General features: G+C 40.2%; 1 protein-coding gene and 1 long non-coding RNA gene across 6 annotated transcripts in view; one reads left to right on the forward strand and one right to left on the reverse strand.

The window, feature by feature from the left end:
• The window catches only part of BICD1 (BICD cargo adaptor 1), a 232,934-nt gene extending 211,561 nt beyond the window's left edge, over positions 1 to 21,373 (forward strand). Inside the window, exons 9-10 of one of the 5 annotated variants that reach the window (XM_066258079.1) lie at positions 10,511 to 10,586; positions 15,044 to 15,246. In XM_066258079.1, coding sequence (XP_066114176.1) covers positions 10,511 to 10,586; positions 15,044 to 15,131 — 164 coding nt within the window. In that variant the 3' untranslated portion in view covers positions 15,132 to 15,246. Of the gene's footprint in view, positions 1 to 10,510; positions 10,587 to 15,043 lie in introns of all 5 variants that reach the window. The other 4 variants (XM_066258075.1, XM_066258080.1, XM_066258074.1 and 1 more) reach the window with 4 other exon arrangements.
• LOC136324761 (uncharacterized) overlaps positions 1 to 22,718 on the reverse strand; it is a 50,969-nt gene that overhangs the window by 6,445 nt on the left and 21,806 nt on the right. The window lies entirely within an intron of this gene.

The raw sequence follows: 22,718 nt of genomic DNA on the forward strand, positions 1-22,718 counted from the left end.
TTTCCATTGTGAATGGTATTTACTTTTTTTCCTTTTTATTGAATTTATTGGTGTTTATGTTGTTTCTTTAAGCTAAAAACCTAAGGTCATCTGACTCTTCCTTTTGGTCCCTCATGTCTAATCAACGACCGATCAATGACCATTCCTGTCAATGGGCCCCAGGCTGCGTGCCTGTACAAACGTTCTTTCACCTGATCTCTGCAAAGCCAGTGTTTATGTCCTTACTTAACAGATAGAAAAACTGTGACTCAATGGTAAAATTACTTCCTCAGTGCCCCTCAGCTACTGGTTGGTGGAGCAGGGATCTAGGCATGGAGCTCTCTCTTATGCACTCTGATTCTCTTGCTGAAATGAGGGAAGTTGAAGAGCACAAAGGAGAATGAAGAAGACAGGCAAAGAGACAGGAAATTACTGCAGACGCATCATTGGCAAATAGAAGAAAATTATTGTGAGGTACCTATTATTATCTATTCCCATAGATTGTTGTGTGAAAACCCTCACATAAGAAGTATGTCATTGACTATGGGGAGCACCTTTGTGCTATTATGCACAAATGTTCAGAATTCCTGAGTTTGGGAGACTTTTTTTTTTTTTTTGTATTTTTCTGAAGCTGGAAACGGGGAGAGACAGACAGACAGACTCCCGCATGCGCCCGACCGGGATCCACCCAGCCTGCCCACCAGGGGGCGATGCTCTGCCCCTTCGGGGCGTCACTCTGCCGCGACCAGAGCCACTCTAGCGCCTGGGGCAGAGGCCAAGGAGCCATCCCCAGTGCCCGGGCCATCCCTGCTCCAATGGAGCCTTGGCTGCGGGAGGGGAAGAGAGAGACAGAGAGGAAGGAGGGGGGGGGGGTGGAGAAGCAAATGGGCGCTTCTCCTATGTGCCCTGGCCGGGAATCGAACCCGGGTGCCCCGCACGCCAGGCCGACGCTCTACCGCTGAGCCAACCGGCCAGGGCCGGGAGACTTAAAAAACAAAAACAAAAAAAAACTGGCCTAACCTGTGGTGGAGCAGTGGATAAAGGGTCGACATGGAACACTGAGGTTGCTGGTTTGAAACCCCGGGCTTGCCCGGTCAAGGCACATATGGGAGTTGATGCTTTCTGCTCCTCCCCCTCTTCTCTCTCTCTCTCTCTCTATCTCTCTCTCTCTCTCTCTCTCTCCCTCTCCCTCTTCCTTCTCTAAAATGAGTTTAAAAAACCCAGTCAGGGCACATAACAGGAACAGATCAATGTTCCTCTCTCCCATTCTCTCTCTCTCCCCCTTATTCTCTCTCTCAAATTGATTAAATAAACATTAATAAATAAATTAATGGTTGTGCAATTTTTTTTGTCTTCAGGGCACAGTGCAGAAAAATTTATACTTTATACTAACACAATTATTCAAATTTGACATCCTATCGATTTAGTTTTCCCTAGCACCACTACTTAGACCACTTCTATATCTTCCTACAATGCTTTTTGCTAAGAAATTCAGATGCAGATTTTCATGTAGAATTTGTGCTCTGTTCTTCTGTTTATCTTTTCCTTCACGTTCCCTTGAATTAAAACATATTTATCTATTTCAATCCATGGACTGTTTAAGTTTTTTTGTTTTTGTTTGTTTGATTGATTGATTGATTGATTTTTAGGACTACTTAGGTTTTGGAAGAATTCAAGAGAAGTTTAGCTATTCTTGTTTTATTGAGAGGTACTATTGGCAGAGTGAGAGAGAGTAATAACTGCTTTCGCTTTGGATCAAGTATAAAGGCTCTGTATTAGGCTGAGGGGCTTAAGCAGCAAACATTTATTTTCTCCCAGTTCTACAGGCTAGAAGTCCAAGATCAAGGTGTAGGCAGGTTTGGTCTCTTTGTACACAGGCCGCCTTCTAATGGCCTTTTGTTGGTGTGTACGCACCCCTGGGTCTCTGTGTCCTAAATCTCCAGTCTCTTCTGCTTATAAGAACATCAGTCATATTGGATTAGGGCTTAGCCTACCTCAATTATGTCTTCAAAGGTCCTATCTCCAAACATAGTCATATTCTTAGGAACTAGGGTAGTATTTCAACATAAGATCTGAGGGGGGCACACAGTCAGTCTATAGCAGGCTGCATAGGACATCCTAGTGAATGAGCACGGGGTGGCCAGTCAGAAACCTGGGCTCAGGTTCTCACTCTGGACCTCTCTCTATGGGTCCTCAGAAAAATCTTTTTTTTTTCTTTTTTTTTTCTTTTTTTTTTGTGACAGAGAGAGGGACAGATAGAGACAGACAAGTCAGGAAGGGAGAGAGATGAGAAGCATCAAGTCTTTGTTGTGGCACCTTAGTTCATTTTATTGCTTTCTCATATGTGCCTTGACCGGGGGCTACAGCAGAGCGAGTGACCCTTTGCTCAAGCCAGAGACCCTGAGCTCAAGCCAAATGAGCCAGCACTCAAGGCACCAGCCTCGGAGTTTCAAACCTAGGTCCTCTGTGTCCCAATCTGATGCTCTACCTGCTGCGACACCACCTGGTCAGGCTCATTTAATTCTTCTGATGCTCAGTGTTCTACTGTATAAAACAGGCATTATGACATCCAAACTCAGTTGAATATTCTAAGCACTAAAAAGCTTTTGTGCCCTGGCTGGTTGGCTCAGTGGTAGAGCATTGGCCTGGTGTGCAGAAGTCCTGGGTTTGATTCCCGGCCAGGGCACACAGGAGAAGTGCCCATCTGCTTCTCCACCCCTCCCCCTCTCCTTCCTCTCTGTCTCTCTCTTCCCCTCCCGCAGCCAAGGCTCCATTGGAGCAAAAGATGGCCCGGGCACTGGGGATGACTTCTTGGCCTCTGCCCCAGGCGCTAGAGTGGCTCTGGTCGCAACAGAGCGACGCCCCGGAGGGGCAGGGCATCGCCCCCTGGTGGGCGTACTGGGTGGATCCCAGTCGGGCACATGCGGGAGTCTGTCTGACTGTCTCTCCCCGTTTCCAGCTTCAGAAAAATACAAAAAAAAAAAAAAAAAGCTTTTATTCATTATAATACACCATATAGGAAATGATCGTGCATAAATTTCTTAGTCTTCCTAAGCCTCAGTTTCTTATCTATAAAATAAGAACAAAACCTGTTTCTCTGAGTTTTTGTAAGGGTGAAAGAACTGTTGCATGCAAAATGCTTATAGCCTAGTGTTCACATATATACAGTGCTCAAGAAATATTCCATGCTACTATTACTACTTTTCATCCTTTCCTCCTTCTTCTACATTCCTTTTGCATGCTCTTCCTTTTCTGTGTGTACAGAAATCTCAAGTAGAGAATACTTTGAAAGGACAAGGCCAGGTTTTCAGAAAGAAGAAAGAAAGATATATATGAACATAAAAAAGGATGTCTCTGTGCTGTGATCATTAACTATGGAGTTATCTTAGAACAATCTAAAATGATTCTGTCAATTATTAATGTAATAACTTTTATAATTAAACATTCTTGCTTTTCTACTATTAATCATTTGCCCTATTCCAACAGTCCTAATGAATAAGTGACTGTTGCCTCCAAATAGGTAAGATTTTTGTTCCAAAGTGATATTTATTTGAAAATAATAGTGATATATTCTATAACAGCAGTTGTTCAAGTTGGTAGATCTAATTATTAAACCTGTCTTTCTTTACCAGTGTTGGAAACAGTACATCAAGTTATCAAAGATATAAACTGTCTCACCAAGAGGCGTGTTTGCTCTTTGTATCATGAATTTTAATTTTTCCTGCCAATATCTGAGTTGCCATTTTCAAAACAAAAAAGGGAAACATATATCCTTTTCTGTCTCACTTTTTTGTTGGAGGAAAAATGCTAAAAAACCATGGCCTCACAGAAGACAAAGACAAAGAGAGAAGTCCCACAGAAACATAGAATATGAAAGTGAAAAGAGGAATTTCTAGGTGTGTCAGAAGGATAAATTAAATTTTTATACAATATGAAAGAAAATAGTTTCTCTATAAACTTGACCTATAAACTTGAGGCTGATCCTCAGTAGTTTTCTAGAAATTCGTGGGTTTTATATGCTCACTATAAAGTAGGGATTACTAAAAACCAACATGATAAGTTCATCAAGAATGACTTATAGCCTGACCAGTGGTAGCACAGTAGATAGAATGCTGACCTGGGACACTGGGTACCAGGTTCAAAACCCCAAGGTCCCAGCTTGAGTGTGTGCTCATTGGGTTTGAGTGCAGGGTTTCTGAGCATGGGATCATCGACATGATTCAAGGGGTCACTGGCTCAGCTGGAGCCCCTCGGTCAAGGCATGTTGGAGAAGCAATCAATGAACAACTGAAGTGCCACAACTATGAGTTGATGCTTCTCATCTCCCTCTCTTCCTGCCTTCCTGTCCTGATCTCTCTCTCTCTCTCTCTCTCCCTCTCTCTCTCTCTCTCTCTCAAAAAAAAAAAAAAAAGAAAGGACAATGACTTATGATAGACTTACCTTTATCTGTAGCTCCTAAGACCGGGGAAAGTGCTACATAATTTATCTGAATTTTGGCAAACAACTAACCAGATATTTTATAATATTTTTTACACAAAGTAGGAAAAATTTTAGAGGATAATATAATTGTTTGGATTCATAACTGGTTGAATGGACATGTTCAAAGCATCCAGATTCCTGATTGATATTTGTAAAATACTGTCTCTGCTTAGCCTGGCCATATCAAGGTCACGGTTATCACATTTTCTGATTTGAAAGAGAAATAAAAGGGAGAGGAGGTTAATATTGCTGGATGACAGAATCTGATCTAGAGGATGTTTCAGGTAGGAAAAGGTGAAACTCTTATTAGAGATGAACATAAAACTAAAATGATATAAAATGCTCCATTGGAATTCCAGACACCACAAGTACAGGTTGGAGGAAGCGTGACTTGAGGGCACCGCCTGTAAGCAAAGCAAGCTCATGGGGAGCAGCAGTGTGGCCTGGCTGCCCCGGCAACGCCAGGCAGGCTTCTGCTCATTTCCTAGAGTCAGGATGCCTCAGCGAAGCCAAACTGCCACTCCACTCTGCCCATCACATCTCATCACACGTGACTTCCTTTCTGAGCACCTCGGTGTTAGAAGGCCATGCACAAACTGCTCAGGAAGCAGAGGAGAGTGAGGGAAGTTGAAATCACGTCTTATGAGTAAGAACTTGGCCTGAGAAAAACTCAAGGGACCGGGATAGTTTTCATGGGAACCTGTGTAGCACCTGGAGGAGTTTATGGTCACGAGGGAAGGAGATATGATAATGGAAAATAAGATCTCATGAAAGGGTAGAAATGCATTAGTTCTCAAGTCAGGAAAGCCAGGGGTTGGGTGCAGGCCATTTTGTAAGAGACTGTGTGCCACCAAGAGGTGCTGCTCTGCCTCCACCGAGCATCTGAGCCCCGAGGATGCCATCCCTGCAGCCCACCCCCCGTCCTGGCTGGATGTGGTTTCCACAGATCAGCCTCCATCCATGCTGTCCTCACCAACCCCACCACTCTCATCTGAGCCAAGCGTGGAGTCAAAACATGGAGGTGTCCCCTGCCTCCTTCCACAGGAGCCTCGCCCCTCCCCCACCCCAGATGTGGACTCCCAAAGGCATTGATTAATTTTATAAATTGCATTGAAAAGTTTAAAAATAGTAGAAGCCTGCCTGACCAGGTGGTGGCGCAGTGAATAGAGTGTCGGACTGGGACGCAGAGGACCCAGGTTTGAGACTCCGAGGTCTCCAGCTTGAGCGCAGGCTCATCAGGTTTGAGCAAGGCTCACCAGCTTGGACCCAAGGTCGCTGGCTCAAGCAAGGGGTTATTTGGTCTGCTGTAGCCCCATGGTCAAGGCACATATGAGAAAGCAATCAATGAACAACTAAGGAACCACGATGAAGAATTGATGTTTCTTATCTCCCTTCCTGTCTGACTGTCCCTCTCTCTGACTCTGTCTCTGCCGCACACACACACACACACACGCACACACATACACATACACAAATTAAAAAATAGTAGAAGCCCGAGGAGAGACCATATGACAAGACTTGCCCTGCCAAGGAAATTTCTTCATTCCAGCCGCCTCTTTATAGAAGCCGGAAACTATCTCATTCCTACGCCCTTCATCGTGCTTCATGTTTTCGAGGTAATTGGTTGCTTCCACATTACTATGCAACTGTGTGGTGAAATTCTTATGTTTCTTTGGTTCTCGGACCCAGGGATTTTCTAGAGGTAGCTGTGTCAATTGGAGAGACCGCTGGAGTAGTGACTAGACACGAGGCCTTGGTGTCAGAACGGTCTGCAGTCAGGTCCTCGATCCGCCACACTCCCCAGCTGGGTGACTTTGGGCACGTAATGTCCTGTATGTGGTGATCTGAATTAATTCAATCAGCGAAGGTTTGTGGACCTAAGCTCCGTATTTACTTCTGGTAGGAAAGGCCATGAAAAAAGTTAAAGAAAAAAAAAAAAAACTGGTCTCAGGATATATGAGATTTTGATGTAGTACCACATACCAAAAGTACTTATTTTCTTCCTGATAGGAAGAGTAAAAATAAGAACTCCAGAGTGTCTAATTTCAGACAGATAACTGTCTGGAACAGATCATACAAAGGCCCTAGAAGAAATACTTCATGATAATTCAGCAAATAATTATTTTCCTTTGTTCTTATTCTTTTATATCTTTCTTTCTACTTGAGGCCTTTATTTATGGAGGAATATCATACAAGGATACTCTTCAGGTGTCATTAAAACAGACCTCTAGGTGCTCTAAGCAATAATATCCTTTATTTTTCTCTGCTTTTACGGTACTAACAATCTCTTGAGTGTGCATTTCTCAGGCCAGTGACCTTATTATGTAAACCTACAATGTTATGTAATTTTGTTCTGAATATATCAAGTAAACACTAATTTTATAAAATAATTACTATGAGTAGAGACCATAAACAGTTTAGGTGTACAGCATATATGTTACAACCTCTAGGGAGCAGCCCGTGCCCACTTAGGTTTAATGTGTTGTTTCTGCTCTGAGATCCCCAGCTTCCCTATCGTGGGAAGCAGTGCAGTGATGTATCTTTAAGTTTCATTCAGCTCTTGCATCGTACCATCCTAGATTCAAATCTCAGCTCTACCTCTCAGTGGACTTTGGCAAATTACTTAACCTAAGTCCCTCTTTCTTCATCCATAGATTGGGAATAATAACACAGGGTTAAAGGACAGCATGTATGTTAAGTACCTGCAACGTGACAGGCACATGGTAATCAATAAGTGTGAGGTGCTATCATTATCATCATTATCATCATCATCATGACACTTTTTTTCCCCTTTTTTTTAATTCAGTGAGAGAAGGGGAGGCAGAGAAATAGACTCCCGCATGCACTCTGACCGGGATCTGGGGCATTGTTCCATTGCTCAGCAACCGAGTTCTTCTTAGCACCTGAGGCGGAGGTCATGGAACCATCCTCAGTGCTGGGGGCCAACTCGTTCCAACCGAGCTATGGCTGCAGGAGTGGGGAAGAGAGAGAAGCAAGAGGGGTAGGAGTGGAGAAGCAGATGGGCACTTCTCTTGTGTGCCCTGTCCAGGAATCGAACCTAGGACATCCACACATCGGGTCAATGCTCTACCACTGAGCCAACCGGCCAAAACCATGATGACACTTTATTGTAATAGCTTGTTGAATGTGCTTGTCTTCTCAATTGACCAGGGACCAAATCTTCTCTGTGTTCCTTTTATTCCCACCTCCAAACATAGTTTCAAACACATAATAGGAGTTTAGTAACTTGATTATTGAATGGTTCATATGAATTTTGGTGACCCAGATAACAGCATTGACTGCTGGGGTTCTACAGTGCCTCCTCCTTAAGATACTTAATTTTCATCTTTTATGCCCTCAAAGGCAATGAGAGAGGCCTAGTTCCTTCAAGAGTGAGTTTACCAGCTTCTACACAGAGAGGTGAGATTGTGTAAAGCCCAGAGCATCTCACAACTGGAAGGAATCTTCTCAATCTCCCAACCCACCTTTTAATTTTACGAAGTACACGCTAATATGTGTGGGTGGTTCAACTAGGTTAGACATGCACGTGCTCGGAGGACTACAGATCTGAGAAGAATTTAGAAGACGGTTGAGTTGGAGCAACACAGCTATTTTCTAAATTTTTTTTTTCATCTATCACCATCTTATTTATGGAATTTGCTTTTTACTCTTTAAGCATAACACTTAGCTTAGTACTTATAAATAATAAATGCAAAAAAAATAATAATAATTAGCCTGACCTGTGGTGGCACAGTGGATAAAGCGTCGACCTGGAATGCTGTGGTCGCTGGTTCGAAACCCTGGGCTTGCCTGGTCAAGGCACATATGGGAGTTGATGTTTCCTGCTCCTAACCCCGTCCTCTCCCTCTATAAATGAATAAAAATTTAAATAATAATAATAATAATTAGCCAGAGGTGGTGTTACTTCTAAAGAAGGAAAAACTGATATTCACTACAAACATAAGGAATATCCACCTCATTTAAACAATTGATTAAGGTGGTACATTATAGTCCTGCTCACCTGCTTTCTAATTTTAAACACAGGGTTAAAGCTTATTTCAAATGAATAATCTGTGAATGCATTGGCAAAAAAATAAAGTCTAATATAAGTGAGAAATGGAAAAAAATTTAAACTTTTAAAATAGTCTAGTTCTGAGGCTTTCCATTTTACCTAAGCTGAAACTTTGCAACAGAAGAGCTTTATTTACACCGCCCCCTCCCCTGTAAAGCATAAAGCCAGACTCCCCTGTGTTTTTCCCAAGTGTTCATGTTCATTTGTATTCATTGCATTTACACAAATACACCATAGGAGGGCAGCACACACCAGGCCGTATCAGAATCCTTATCTAAATCAGTCCAACACATTCCTAAATTATCATTTAGATAGAAAAGCCATTGGAAAAGATAAAAGGAGCATAAAGGAATTTACCCTTTAAGACTCTGAGTTTCTACAAAAGGGAATCATTGAGCTAATCAAGCTGCAAAATGGGAAAACAGAAGGGAAAAAAGCCTACTACAATATTTCCCACAGCCGAGAAAACGGAAGTATTGGTTACATTTGAAGGACTTTTGCTAAGTGTGCAATCTGAAGATCAGATACGAAAGGAGGATCAGATCTTGTTCCTGTTAGTAAGCAATAATTAATACGTTAACTTTCCAACTAAGACCACCTTGTAAGTGGGTCCTTTCAGTAATGATGGTCTCCTAAATGAGCTCCGAGGAAGTCTGCCTTACATTGTGTGTCCTTTGCATCAAGACAGCTGTAGTGTATTTTTAATGCCTTAGGTCAGGGGTGGGGAAATTTTTTGGCTGAGAGAGCCATGAACGCCACATATTTTAAAATGTAATTCCATGAGAGCCATACAACGACCCGTGTCCATTACGCATTATCTAATAAAAATTTGGTGTTGTCCAGAGGACAACTGTGATTGGCTCCAGCCACCCACAACCATGAACATGAGCAGTAGGAAATGAATGGATTGTAATACATGAGAATGTTTTATATTTTTAACGTTATTAATTTTTTTTATTAAAGATTTGTCTATGAGCCAGATGCAGCCATCAAAAGAGCCACATCTGGCTCACGAACCATAGGTTCCCAACCCCTGTCTTATATAAAAGCATTAGCAATTTTCATGAATTTTGGTATTCTGGAATTGTATCATCAGGTTTTGTTATAATAAAGAATATACTCACTTTTGAACAAGTGATACTTAAGACACCTGCTTTGGAATATAGATTTTTATACAGCCTCCTTAACTCAGGACTATAAATCCATAATATGTGATCATTTGGCTTAAATATTATCCACATAGCAGAGAAGCGGTATGCTAAGCAAAAATATGATCTAAGCATGACTTTTACTAGCTAGCACTGATGTTAACTTAGTGTGAGTCAAGTATCACTTAAAAATGGCAAAAATAAAGCAAAAGTGGATTTCCCATTCAGGTTAGCTTTCTCCATCAGTACAAGTTACTAACAATTTACTACAGAGTAAACTGTCTAACATTTCTGCTAACAGTCCTTTCTTATGATATATAAAACCAATCTGAAAACTGTAAAGATGATGTTCTTCTCTGACATCCTTCTATTAATCATGGAAAAGACTGTATTGCATGGTTTTCTCAATGTACTTATGGGATTGATAATATGCCCATGTGTCCTGACAATAAAACCAGTTATCTGAATATATTCCATTTTAGAATAGCAGATCTAAGTGCTAACTACCATCATGTTCAAGTTCAGAACTTGATAATTTTTCATTACATTAATAGACCCTTTATTTTTAGATGTATCCAAATACCAAATACAAATGTCCTGATGTACTTGAGTAATCCCGCTACTAATTTTCTCACTAATTTTCTAATACAATATTTAAGATAAAAAGTCTCGTCTCTTCTATTGGCATGATTGGGAGGGGGTCAGGGAGCTTAATTCAGATATTTCTGTGTGAATACGCATTCCTCACTAAATCTCTCAGGCAGCTGCTTTAGTTACTAACACAATGCTCTGTCGTCTTTGTATACATGTCTAATTTATCAGTTTCTCGTAGATTGTCAGCAGCCTGCTGCCTCCGTACCGCCACAGTGCTCACAACTAGCCGGGAGGCCAGACTGCCCGACGGTCAGGTAAATTCAGACGCCCTTTCTCTCCCCACCCAGCTGCATGTCAGAGCCATAGACCCCAAGCTCCCCTTTTCAACACCCTAACTGCCGATACCTAATTACATTTGCTACATTTTACTTCACATGTGGTGACACAAACACACTCTGGGTACTTGAGGTTTATAGGGGCCAGATGGAAATCTAAGAGAGCTAGAGTGTATTTTGCTGGTTACTAGAGGGACCAATGGCTGCCACCAGTTCTCAGGTGTGAGGAAATATTTGCATTACTCCAACGTTTCATTGCGCTCCAAAACAGAAAGCCTGGAATTGTGAAGATGTGTGGCCCACATTTTTGTGTTGTTGTTTGTCTCTTGTCTTCAGGCTGTATAGCTCAGGCAAACAAACAGGAAGGACATAAAGCATGCCTAATGTCTGTCCTCAGACAGCTTTATGAAAGTGTTTCTGTTTTCTGTCCATTCAGTACCTTCATTAAAACTGAAATTGAAAGGTGCAGCCTATGACAGACGCTCAGTGCCTACTGCTGCTAGGACTGAGTGAAGGAGCTTTGAAGTCAGATTGCTTAGGTTTCAGTTCCATCTCTGACCCATACCAGTCATACATTCTTGGAAAGTTACATTTGTTGACTGAGTTCCAGCTCTTATAAGTCAAGGATAAGAACAAGGCACAGGCCTGGCCCATCTGTGCCCTCGCTGCCTGTCACTGCTGCTCACCGTGCTTGGTGCCAACCTTTCCTCAAGACAGAGACCTGCCCTCTCTTTCAGAACTGCTCTCATTTGCTTGGGCTAAGATTAGAGAAGGCTAGTAGGGAATACTTCTAACTTTTATTTCACCCCCCCCCTTTTTTTTTTGAGAACCAGTTTGACTAAACAGCTCCCTGCCCCAGTTCCACATCTTCTGGAATTACTGACTCTAGATGGCTTGCCACCTCCACACAAATGATCCACTTTTTAAACGAAAGCAATTTAATGAACTACGAATGTTTCTGGTTTCTACCTACGTGAATATAGATAGCATGGTCCAGAGCAGGCTTCCACGGAGCCTCGTTGTGGTCTACACAGAGAAATGGTCAAATGCAGACAGACCTGAAATGACTGTCCTTTCCAGAGTCACGAGAATAATGACTGGCTCCCTTCCCACCTGTGCCCACTGCCAAGTGGATCGGATTGAATGTCCTCACAGCCCTTTTCATTTCCTTCTGAAAACTTAACACATAGCCCACCTTTGAAGATACCATACATACACGTTAAATTCTTTATTCTTATTAATCACTATGACCCCCATGAGGTAAGCAGTTACTACACCTGTTGGAAAATGAGGGAAATGCGTTTTGGGGAGGTAAAGTGACTTGTCCAGGGTAACCTACCTGGAAAGCAGCTGGGCCCAGTGACTCAGGCACCCATCCCTCTAACCACCACCGTACACCACAGCTGTCAGGACATACTCCCCCCACCCCGTTAGTTACGTTGTGAGAAGTTAAGTCAGATAGTATATAAATCACCCACATTGACTCTTTATCCCTGAATTGAAAGGAACATCTGTTTAATGAGAAACAAAATGTGCTAAGAACGTTGATTGATTTTAGATCAGGTATTCTACATCTGATTTTCATTTTAAAAATTGCTTTAGCCTGACCTGTGATGGTGCAGTGGTTAGAGCCTTGACTTGGAATTCTGAGGTTGCTGGTTAGAAACCCTGGGCTTGCTGGGTCAAGGCACATACAGGAAGCAGCTATGAGTTGATGCTTCCTGCTCCCCCTCCCTTTCTCTCCCTCTCTCTCTCCCCTCTCTCTAAAATGAATAAATAAAATATCTTTAAAAATTGTTTTATTCTTTCTACACCTTATACATATATTCAGATAGCTATTTAGGTGAATTGTTTTGAATTAAAGAGCACTTGTTCATATTTAAAAATATAGAACTTTTTTGTATATGCTTTTTATAGACTGATTCCATTGTAGAGCTAAATTATTCATGTTGTTTATAGATAATAGAAACTATAATATGAAAGGGAGGCCCAAAGTGTTGTGGCCTTGGATATAATATTTAAATATATAGAGATATTTGGTAGGCCCGTTGAACTGTAACCTATGTTTAAGCTGTTGCTACACACTTCACTGGTCATGCAGAAATGCTTGTCTTCCTTTATCAAGAATTTATCCCTCTTTGCCTGACCTGTGGTGGCGCAGTGGATAAAGCGTCGACCTGGAATGCTGAGGCTGATGGTTCAAAACCCTGGCTTGCCTGGTCAAGGCACATATGGGAGTTGATGCTTCCTGCTCCTCCCCCTTCTCTCTCTCTCTATCTCTCTCTCACTATCTCCCCCCTCCTCTCTAAAATAAATAAATAAAAATTAAAAAAAAATTAGCCTGACCAGCTGGTGGCACAGCAGATGGAACATTGGACTGGGATGCAGAGGACCCAGGTTTGAAATCCCAAGGTCACCAGCTTGAGCACAGGCTCATCTGGCTTGAGCGGAGGCTCACCAACTTGAGTCCAAGGTCACTGGCTTGAGCAAGGAGTCACTAGGTCTGCTGTAGCCCCCCCCCCCCAAGGCATATATGAGAAAGCAATCAATGAACAACTAAGGTGCCACAAAAAGAATTGATGCTTCTCATCTCTCTCCCTTCCTGTCTGTCCCTCTCTCTATCTCTGTCACACAAAAAAATAAATTTTAAAAAATGTATCCCTCTTCAAAAATTTATTCCTTTTGTGCTATTTGCCATTATATTGAATAACATGTTTGGTCCCCTGAAGAGAAACTCATTCTAAATCATGCAGATTTAACAGAAAGAAATTCTGTTGGGTCTGTAGAAAAGTCTGTCTGCTGCTGTGTTTCCAGGGCCATGTGACTCTGGAAGGGGAGAAAGAATCTTGCCATAAAGTATTTTCTCAGTCCACTTGAAACTCTAGGTCTCCTGTGTTTACCTCCCATGTTTTTTAAATTGATAGGAAAAGTCATTTTTATCAGTGGTTGTTCTAACTATACAGAAGAGCATATCTCCTCTTACACTAGATTTATAGCAGTTCAAAGACTTTGGGAAAAGTAAGAGTGACCTTAAGCAGATTGGTATTTGACATAATTTGGATTTCATATCAAAATTCTAGTATTCTAAAATATACATGAAGGATAATTTCAGTGCCAAAGATTAAAAAATTTTAATGATAATTTTGAATGACCTAAATGACACTAGCTTTTAAAGCTATATATAAATAGTAATAAACAACATTGGGTATTTTTCTGAAACATTACTCTTGTCAGAAATGAATTCTCTGACCTGACCAGGCAGTAGTACAGTGTCAGAGGCAGAGTGTGAGACAGGGACGCGAGGACCAAGGTTCGAAACCTCCAAGGTCACCAGCTTGAGCGCAGCGTCGCTGGCTTGAAGCCCAAGGACACTGGCTTGAGCCCAAGGTCACTGGCTCGAGCAAGGGGTCACTAGCTCAACTGTAGCCCCCCAGTAAAGGCACATGAGGAAAGCAATTGATGAACAACTAGGGAGCTGCAACGAAGAATTGATGCTTCTTATCTCTCTCCCTTTCTGTCTCTTTCACAAAAATAAAATAAAATTCTCTCGTGCTGAACTTCATAATATAAGGAGGAAAGCAGAGTTATGGAATAATGTCAACCTCTTTTAATAATAAAAATATCCCCATAGTGGATTTTCCTTGTTTGATTTCAAAAGGTCTAAACCCAAATGTGATTTGTAGTTTTACCTTAGGAAATTCAATAATTTTGCTTCCTTGTTCTTCAGAATTCTTTCTCATGGCATTGGTGAGCCTGAGCATTTCTGAGTTTATTTAAATAAATAATACTCAGAGGTATTTTGCAGGTTGGCATTATGTACTAAACAAATAGGAGGTGTTTTAAAACTCCAGTTCTATGTAAACAACCAAGCTAAAGCAGATAGGGGAACCATTGGAGCAAATTAGGGTTTCAGTGACAAATTCATGATCCTCTTGAATCTTGATCTACCAGAGAACTGATTTGGAATCCTCTGAAGCCTTGGTCCAACACTGCCCGCATCCCTGGGAGCCTGTTAGAAATGCAGATTCTCGGGTCCCGCCCTGGACTATGAACCAGAATCTGTATCTCACCAAACTCCCCAGGTGATTGGCATGCACACTGAAATTTGAGAAGAACTGATCTAAAGAAACCTTGCAACTAATCCAGAGCCCTAGTTATAAAAGCCTGTGTGCAAAACTTACCAAAGGGATTGTAAGGAAGAGTTCCCACATTTCCCTAGCATGTTTTATCTTTCATTTTCGCACATGGTCTTGAAAAGCCCTGGTCTCTTGGCATGCTTTAAGACTTAAACTATTTTCCATGCAAAATTTTGGTTCTCTCTCTCTCTCTCTCTTTTTTAACTGTCAGTGAAAATAACGTGTCTGTGTATCCTTTATAAGTGTGCCTGGACCCTTGTCACTACGTTTCTCGCTGACACACTTGTTTCTTATTTTCAGTCCTGACGTGGCTCTCCCTGACGAGCAGCCACCTCCCAGCTCGCAGTGCGCCCCTCTCCACTGTCTCTCCAAGCCTCCTTACCCCTAGACTTCATCTCCCGCGGACGAACATCTGGGGTGAACGTTTGGTAGCCACGCGCAAGATACTGCCCAAGATCCAGCTGGTGTTTTCTTCTCAGTTGTTAGATGTTATGATGGGATTCATGCCCGTCACTTAGAAGATGAAAGAAATTTGAGAAGAGCAACACAAAGCACAGGCTCCGCTGTGATGAAATGTTTTATGGTTTCTCTAGGTCACAGATAAACTTCTGCAATGAAATCGCTACAGTTCAATTAAATAAAAAAAACCAAACAGGACACATATATCTCAGATGACTGGCTTTATCTCGATAGCATAAGAGAGACCTAAGACCATGTAAAATATATATATTATAACATCTTTCCTAACACATCACATTCGGCTACGGAAGTTGATTCCAATATTTTTTCATCATTGATATTTATTTTATACTTTATTTGCCATATGATTTATGTCTGTTAAAGTCATTTCTGTAAGAGGTGAACTTAGTTCATTTATTTTTAAATAAGCATAATTTTCTCTGTTAAGTATGAGTTTTAATATAGTTTGAAATCTGGAATTGGCCAGGCTATGGTCATTTTTCTTGCACAAAATGATAAATGAGGTGCATCGGAATGTTAACAATAACTGTATTTTGCTGCTACATTGATATTGTTTATGCACTTATTTTCTAATCAGTAGCTCATTAACTGCTGGATTTTTTTTTTAACTAGAATTCTTCACTGGACATTATGAAGTAAATCTAAGAAAGAGACTATATTATGATTCATTGACTTATTCAACTTTTGAGGGCATCTTTAATTTCTTAAAATTGCAGACAAGTAGATGCACTGGTGCTGCTCCTTTGTGTGTGTGCATGTGTGTATGACGATGTTAGAGAAGGCTAAATACCATGAAAGGGAAAATGGGTGTGTTTATTTAATGACCAGAATTTTTTTTTTACTTCTCCCAAATTCAGGGTCCTGTTATGAGTCTTTCCTGCTAAAAGGTATCAAGTACAGATGGGAAAATATATACATAGATAGATGTAGGTTAGCCTTTGGTTAGTGACTTTACCCAGAAAGTGTTCACATTTTGATTGAAAATGTATGTTTTGTTTTTTCATAATGAATCTTCCTTGCCAAAAAAAAAAAAAAACCAATAGATAATAAATCTTAGCTCATTGTCTACTTTTGACAAACACTCAGGTGCCTACAATCATATTATACATGTTGAGATAATACATATTCCTTGTTAATTTACAGAGTCTGCTGGGTAACTTTTATGACGATTTAAGACAGTAGGTTTCATAGCAAAATTTACTTTGCACATAATCTGACAAACAAGGAAAACAGCTAATTGAGCTGAAAGGTCTAACACTCTTGGGCTCCTTAACTACCAAGTGCTGCCCACACAATTGCTCCTAGCCCTGATTCCTTGTCTAGTCAGGTAGCCTTAACTTATTTAAAATCATAACAGTTTGACGTTTTCATGTAACAATATCTGTAACTTCTCTCTAAAACCAACAAAAAAATTCCTCACTGTTAACACAAATGATAGGTAACAATACAGGGCCCTAACAATGAAGATCTAGTAAGAGCCGCTCAGCTTGCTGAGTGGAAGCGGTGGGACGTTAATGGGATGGTCCATCAAAGATGGCGGCCAGTGGGTAAGTCATACGGCATGGTACAGCCCCTTGCATCAGTCATAACACCTGTTAAGTCATGGTCACTGTTACCAAAGCAAGCAAGAGGTTATTAGTTTCCTATGTGAGTGCTATTTTCAACAGTGTCATTTATTACACAACTTGAAGTAGTTAGAAATCTTCAACACAAATCGGGCTTCAGCTGAAAGTACAGAAAAAAAAGATAAATCTTCCTAAAGTCTTGATGGTGGCAGCCTAACCTTCTGTTCTTTCTCAACTGCATTGCCTTGCAGTTCCTAAACACTATCTTCATTTTATTGATGTTGTATCTGCCCTGCACCAGTATTAGTGAGACAGTTTAGATTCTATTAGAGTTCAATTAAAGGAGCTACCCCTGATCCTTGTTTTTTGTTTTTTAAGCATCATGTGGTTGGCCCTGAGAATTGTTATAGCTGCGAAGTTGACTTTTAATAAAAATTCTTTGTGCCTGAGGGAAAATATGCCATTTTAAAAAGTACCTCAGGCCTGACCAGGTGGTGACACAGTGATAGAGTGTTGGACTGGGTAATGGAGGACCCAGGTTCGAGACCCTGAGGTCGCCAGCTTGAGCACAGGCTCATCTGGTTTGAGCAAGGCTCACCAGCTTGAGCACAAGGTCACTGGCTCAAGAAAGGGGTTACTCGGTCTGCTGTAGCTCCCCAGTCAATGCACATATGAGAAAGCAACCCATGAACAACTAAGGAGCCGCAACAAAGAATTGATGTTTCTCATCTATCTCCCTTCCTGACTGTCTGTCCCTATCCCTCTCTCTGGCTCTCTCTGTCTCTGTCACACACACAAAAAAGTGGTACCTCAGAACATCTTTCTATATTGCCTCGTCAGTTTTGTTGGCAGTTCTGGGAATTCAGCAGTAAGTATCGTTTCTATATAGTTAGAGAGGAGTCATCCTGCCAGCAATGCAGTATTATATTTTTGCTCCTTCGCTCTGTGTGCCCCAGTGAAAGGTCAGGTCACAGACAACACAGGTACTCCAACCTAAAGTTTATCAAATCTACTGTATACTAATTTTATTTCAGTTCCTTTATAGCAACAGAGAGGGAAATATTGTTTTGAAATATCAATTCTATAAAAAATTTGTTTTAAAATATCAATTCTATAAAAATACTCATTTTAGCGAACCTTTGCCAGGAAGGTATAGAAACTCAGAAGTAAAATTTCTAATTTTCAGCACAAAATTAAGTAATAGTCCCTAAGCAGTTAGATTCCTGTGTATTTACACTGTGGCATCATTTAGCATAGTTTAAACTGAGCCTTATCTACATTTACTTATAGGCATTTCAAGTGAATAAATATGTGTAGTACTGATAAAAGTCAGTCCTTATAAAGAATATCAGGATTCAAAAGGAAATTGAAAAATTGAAGAACTAGTGAAAATCAAAAAGAACAAACCTGAGTAAGACCAGTTGAAGAGAGATGTGGGGTGAAAAAAAGACTACAGAAATACAAAGGATACTGGCTAATTACTGCCAACACGGCGGGCAAGGATGAAAGGTAACCAGCAAGCATGGTTAGCAGATTAACCAGGTAATTTTTAAAAAGTAAGCACAATTACCATACTGGAAAGGACAGTGTGCAGAAATGCTTTTCTACTGAGGGTTTTTCTGAGTTAAAAGGTAAAAAGGAGCAATGGGTTGTCTTCAGCCTGAGTGCGTTGGGCATACAAGACCCCCAGGTTAATCTCTCCAGTGAACTCATGATTCATCAGAACCCCTTGCTTCCAGTTCTGTTTCAGTAAGAGCAATTTGGATAACTCTGAGAAGTCAAAGCTAAGTAATGAAGAAAAGACCTATTGAGAAAGATTATACTTTAGGCAAAAGAAGAGGTACACTATTGATCTTCGGGAAAATTTAACCAGTGTTAGACACCAGCTGTAGATATCGTTTTCAAGAATGTAGAATAAGACTAGAATAAGAAAAAGTTTTCAGTGTGAAGGATTTATATTAACTCTAGGATAGAGATCCTTAACAATGGGAAATTGATCATTAAAAGTGGTAATTATAAGAACTTTTAAAAAAATTACACTGGACATCGGATGTCCAGTAAGGATTAAGTGGCAAGATACCTTATGATAATGTATTATAATTCTAAATTTTCACAATCCTATGATCCTTTTATTTTAGATTTTAAAGTGAATTATTCTGGTTAGTATTAAATTATTTTTATTTATTGCAAAAGTTCAGCAATCTCAACTTTTCCAAAATGTTTGGTAAAAAATAAAACAGGATTGTTGGTATTTTTCCTTGCAGCTATAGTTCATATCTTTAAAGTTGACCAGAATGTGGTAATTTCACTATAAAAAGCCTCACTTGTCAGAGTCTGAAAAAAAAAAAAGTCCTTAGGAATACTTTGAAAATAAACGGTTTGTAATCCCTTAAGAGGTAAAGGCCTCTCAAACTTTATCTTAAAGAATCATCAGTCTACAATATTTGCTTTTTCCATGCTTTGGGAAATATTCATGTACCTCTGCTTCAAACAAGCGTGAAATGTTGGTCAAATAAACCATAAATGCAAACTTTTCCTGATTGTATCAAATAAAATCCTCTACAGTTCTGAAGTGGTAATTACAAAATATGACAAGAAATGAAATATATTTACTACTGGGATAAGAATGGCAAGTTTAACGTACAATTGCTATATTCCATCAGTCAAAAGACATAATCTGCCTCAGACACATCAGGGGAACCGATGGATTTCTTGGAAGCGGCTGGGCTGGTTCAACCCAAGGATGCCACAAATGCACTGATATTATAGATACAAAGTAGGACTTAGGTTCAAAGTGAACTAAGATAAAGTTCATAATTTTAATAATGGCCCTACAACTTTTTGTTTATAAGTCAGAATGATTCTAAAATAGTCCTGATATTTAAGATTGTAAAATTTACAAGTATATGTTTCCAAGTACGAGGAACATAATTCTCCAAAATAGTCTTGAGTTGTGATAAGTAGAATGATCAGTTGCTAATATTGACATTATTTTTACCTTAAAATCAATTTCTATGGTCACAGAAGACCAATCTAGCTCCCGAGTGACCTTTTCCAATGTATATGAGAATGCCTCACAATGAGTTGTGTCTGTAATTAAATCAATCTTTTTTTTAATGCCAAGTAAACTGCCATTGTCCCTGATGTATTATTTTATTTGCAGCCTAATTCTATTATTTAATGGCTGAACACCTCTTCCATTATTTCTACCCAAAGTATAACTGAAAAGGGTATTTTGTATTAAGACATGTTCCTGAATCAAGGGGTTTCCAGAAATAATCTACTTATGAAGAACAGCAGCAATTAACTGCCTTTAGTGTAAGGGTGTGAGTGCATACAAGTATGCCGTGTAAAATGTTTGCATGAGATATTTTGCATCATGTAAGCTTTCCCATATTCATAATATGAACACTATAGAAGTCTTATTTCTTGTGATTTCTCCATTAGGAATATAGGGAGATTGTTGCCTATATCTGATCTCCTTTCCATATTGAAATGCATGGCTCTAGTCCTCAGGATATTTTTATCCCTTTCCTCTGGAGTTATTTAAAATTTGTCCTGTTTAAACGGAAGCCTAGGTAAACTGCTGGGCCAGATTATTTCTGTGATTGGAATTTAATTGCTGTATAACATTGAGAGTACATTTTTATTTTAACTTTTTTTTTCTTTCAGAATTATTCTCTGATCATTGTGGTTCTCTAATGAAAACAGTGAAAAGAAAATCTGGTGCATTTTAGTGTGACCATTTTTCTTTTTTAAAGTCTTTCTTAAAATGAAGATCAGGGAACTATAAAGATCAATGTCATCATTTTGTTGACAAATCATTATTCGATGATAATGGAGATACAGAGGGAGTCATTTTGTTGTTTGAGTTCATAGTATGATTATGCACCAAAAGTTAGAGGAAGAGAATGATATTCACATTATTGCCACAAAATTTTTAAACTTGATGACTTTTTAAGAGTCAAGTAAACAATTCTTTGAAAATCTTTTATGATGTTTTTGTAATCTCAGTGTTTTTATTTGTGTGATTACGCATATATGATGAACCATACATGATCCTGATCTTGTATTTCTTTCCAGTATGAACATTTGTGTAATGTGTGGCCAACCCCGACTTGTATGTACACTGTGTGATTAGTGTTGTATGTAATTAATTATTCTGCTATTTCCATCTTTAATTGCAGTTGTTATTATGCCTTTTGGGGTTGAATGATGTGAAGCATTCCACATAATGATAACATATGAAAATGTGACTAAGACACTGACCTAAGAAACTCTTGTTGCTAATTATTTTTTAAAATCCAAATTTCAAAGGACATTTTATCTCAAAGACATATGCATTTGTTTTAAATTCAAAAAATTACGAATCTGTTATTGTTTGTTCTTTTCCATTCTTTTAATCTTAGACAATCCAAAGTGAATGCCTCCTGGGAGAGTCCGTGTGCGTGCCGGCATTTGTGTAATCTGATCATGCACTCGATGGTTGGGAAGATACTCCAGTGCTAAGAAAATACCTGAAGCCGATATATTAATTCTTATATCTTGGTTTATGTTACCAACTAAATATAGTGTAATGCGTAACTCTTCCCAGTAAATAAACTGGTTATCTTTTGTTCATTTCATCTATGCTACCTTTTTATTAGTTAGAGCATTTTTTCTGTATATCACTTTCGTTTGTACTTAGACAAAAGAGAAACATTTATGAATTTCTACATGATTGATACATTTATTCAAGTTGAGCCCATATTTGAACTAAAAACTGAATGCTTTGCTTTGATTCCTACGCATTCCTTCCTGGGGAATGTAAACCCCCTTGCCCGCCCTCTCCCTCTGTCATCTCCTTGTCTTCTCTGAAAGGTTATTTTGGCAGGAGGCTACACTTAGGTGCATTAGGTTAAGAATGTACCAGCATGCCCTGGCCGGTTGGTTCAGCGGTAGAGCGTCGGCCTAGCGTGCGGAGGACCCGGGTTCGATTCCCGGCCAGGGCCCATTTGCTTCTCCACCCCTCCCTTCCTCTCTGTCTCTCTCTTCCCCTCCCGCAGCCAAGGCTCCATTGGAGCAAAGATGGCCCGGGCACTGGGGATGGCTCTGTGGTCTCTCCCTCAGGCGCTAGAGTGGCTCTGGTCGCAACATGGCGACGCCCCAGAGGGGCAGAGCATCGCCCCCTGGTGGGCAGAGCATCGCCCTGGTGGGCGTGCCGGGTGGATCCCGGTCGGGCGCATGCGGGAGTCTGTCTGACTGTCTCTCCCTGTTTCCAGCTTCAGAAAAGTGAAAAAAAAAAAAAAAAAAGAATGTACCAGCATGAAAGAAATACCTGTTCTAAAAAGGGAAACATTTTTTTTGTTTGTTTTTTTATTTATTCATTTTAGAGAGGAGAGAGAGAGAGACAGAGAGAGATAGGGGGGAGGAGCTGGAAGCATCAACTCCCATATGTGCCTTGACCAGGCAAGCCCAGGGTTTCGAACCGGCCACCTCAGCATTTCCAGGTCGACGCTTTATCCACTGCGCCACCACAGGTCAGGCAAGGGAAACATTTTAATGAAAGAAACATGATTTTAATGAAAGAAGAATGAAGTTTGTATGTGTTATTTGGAGGGACAATTCTTTGTTCTTTTATGAAGGAATTGTGGAGTCCAAAAACTTTGAGAAGGTTAATTTACTCACTCCTTCAAATATGTGTCATAGCAAATCAGATGATTTCCGGGTCATCTGCTTTGACTTGATTTTTTGGAGGAAGGGGAGACAGAGGGTTGGAGAACCAGGCAGAATTGGACTTCTGTGAGGTTCTAATAGTTGAAACCTCTAATACAATCCTTATTATACTCCACCAAGGGCACTGCATCAACCCCAGCTAGAGCTGCCTGCTGGCCTGTTGTATAAACACACCAGAAATAATAGCATAAGCTTTCCTAAAAATCTCTTATTTT

Source organism: Saccopteryx bilineata, chromosome 2 (assembly GCF_036850765.1).
Source record: "Saccopteryx bilineata isolate mSacBil1 chromosome 2, mSacBil1_pri_phased_curated, whole genome shotgun sequence".
In the NCBI taxonomy this organism is placed as follows: domain Eukaryota; kingdom Metazoa; phylum Chordata; class Mammalia; order Chiroptera; family Emballonuridae; genus Saccopteryx; species Saccopteryx bilineata.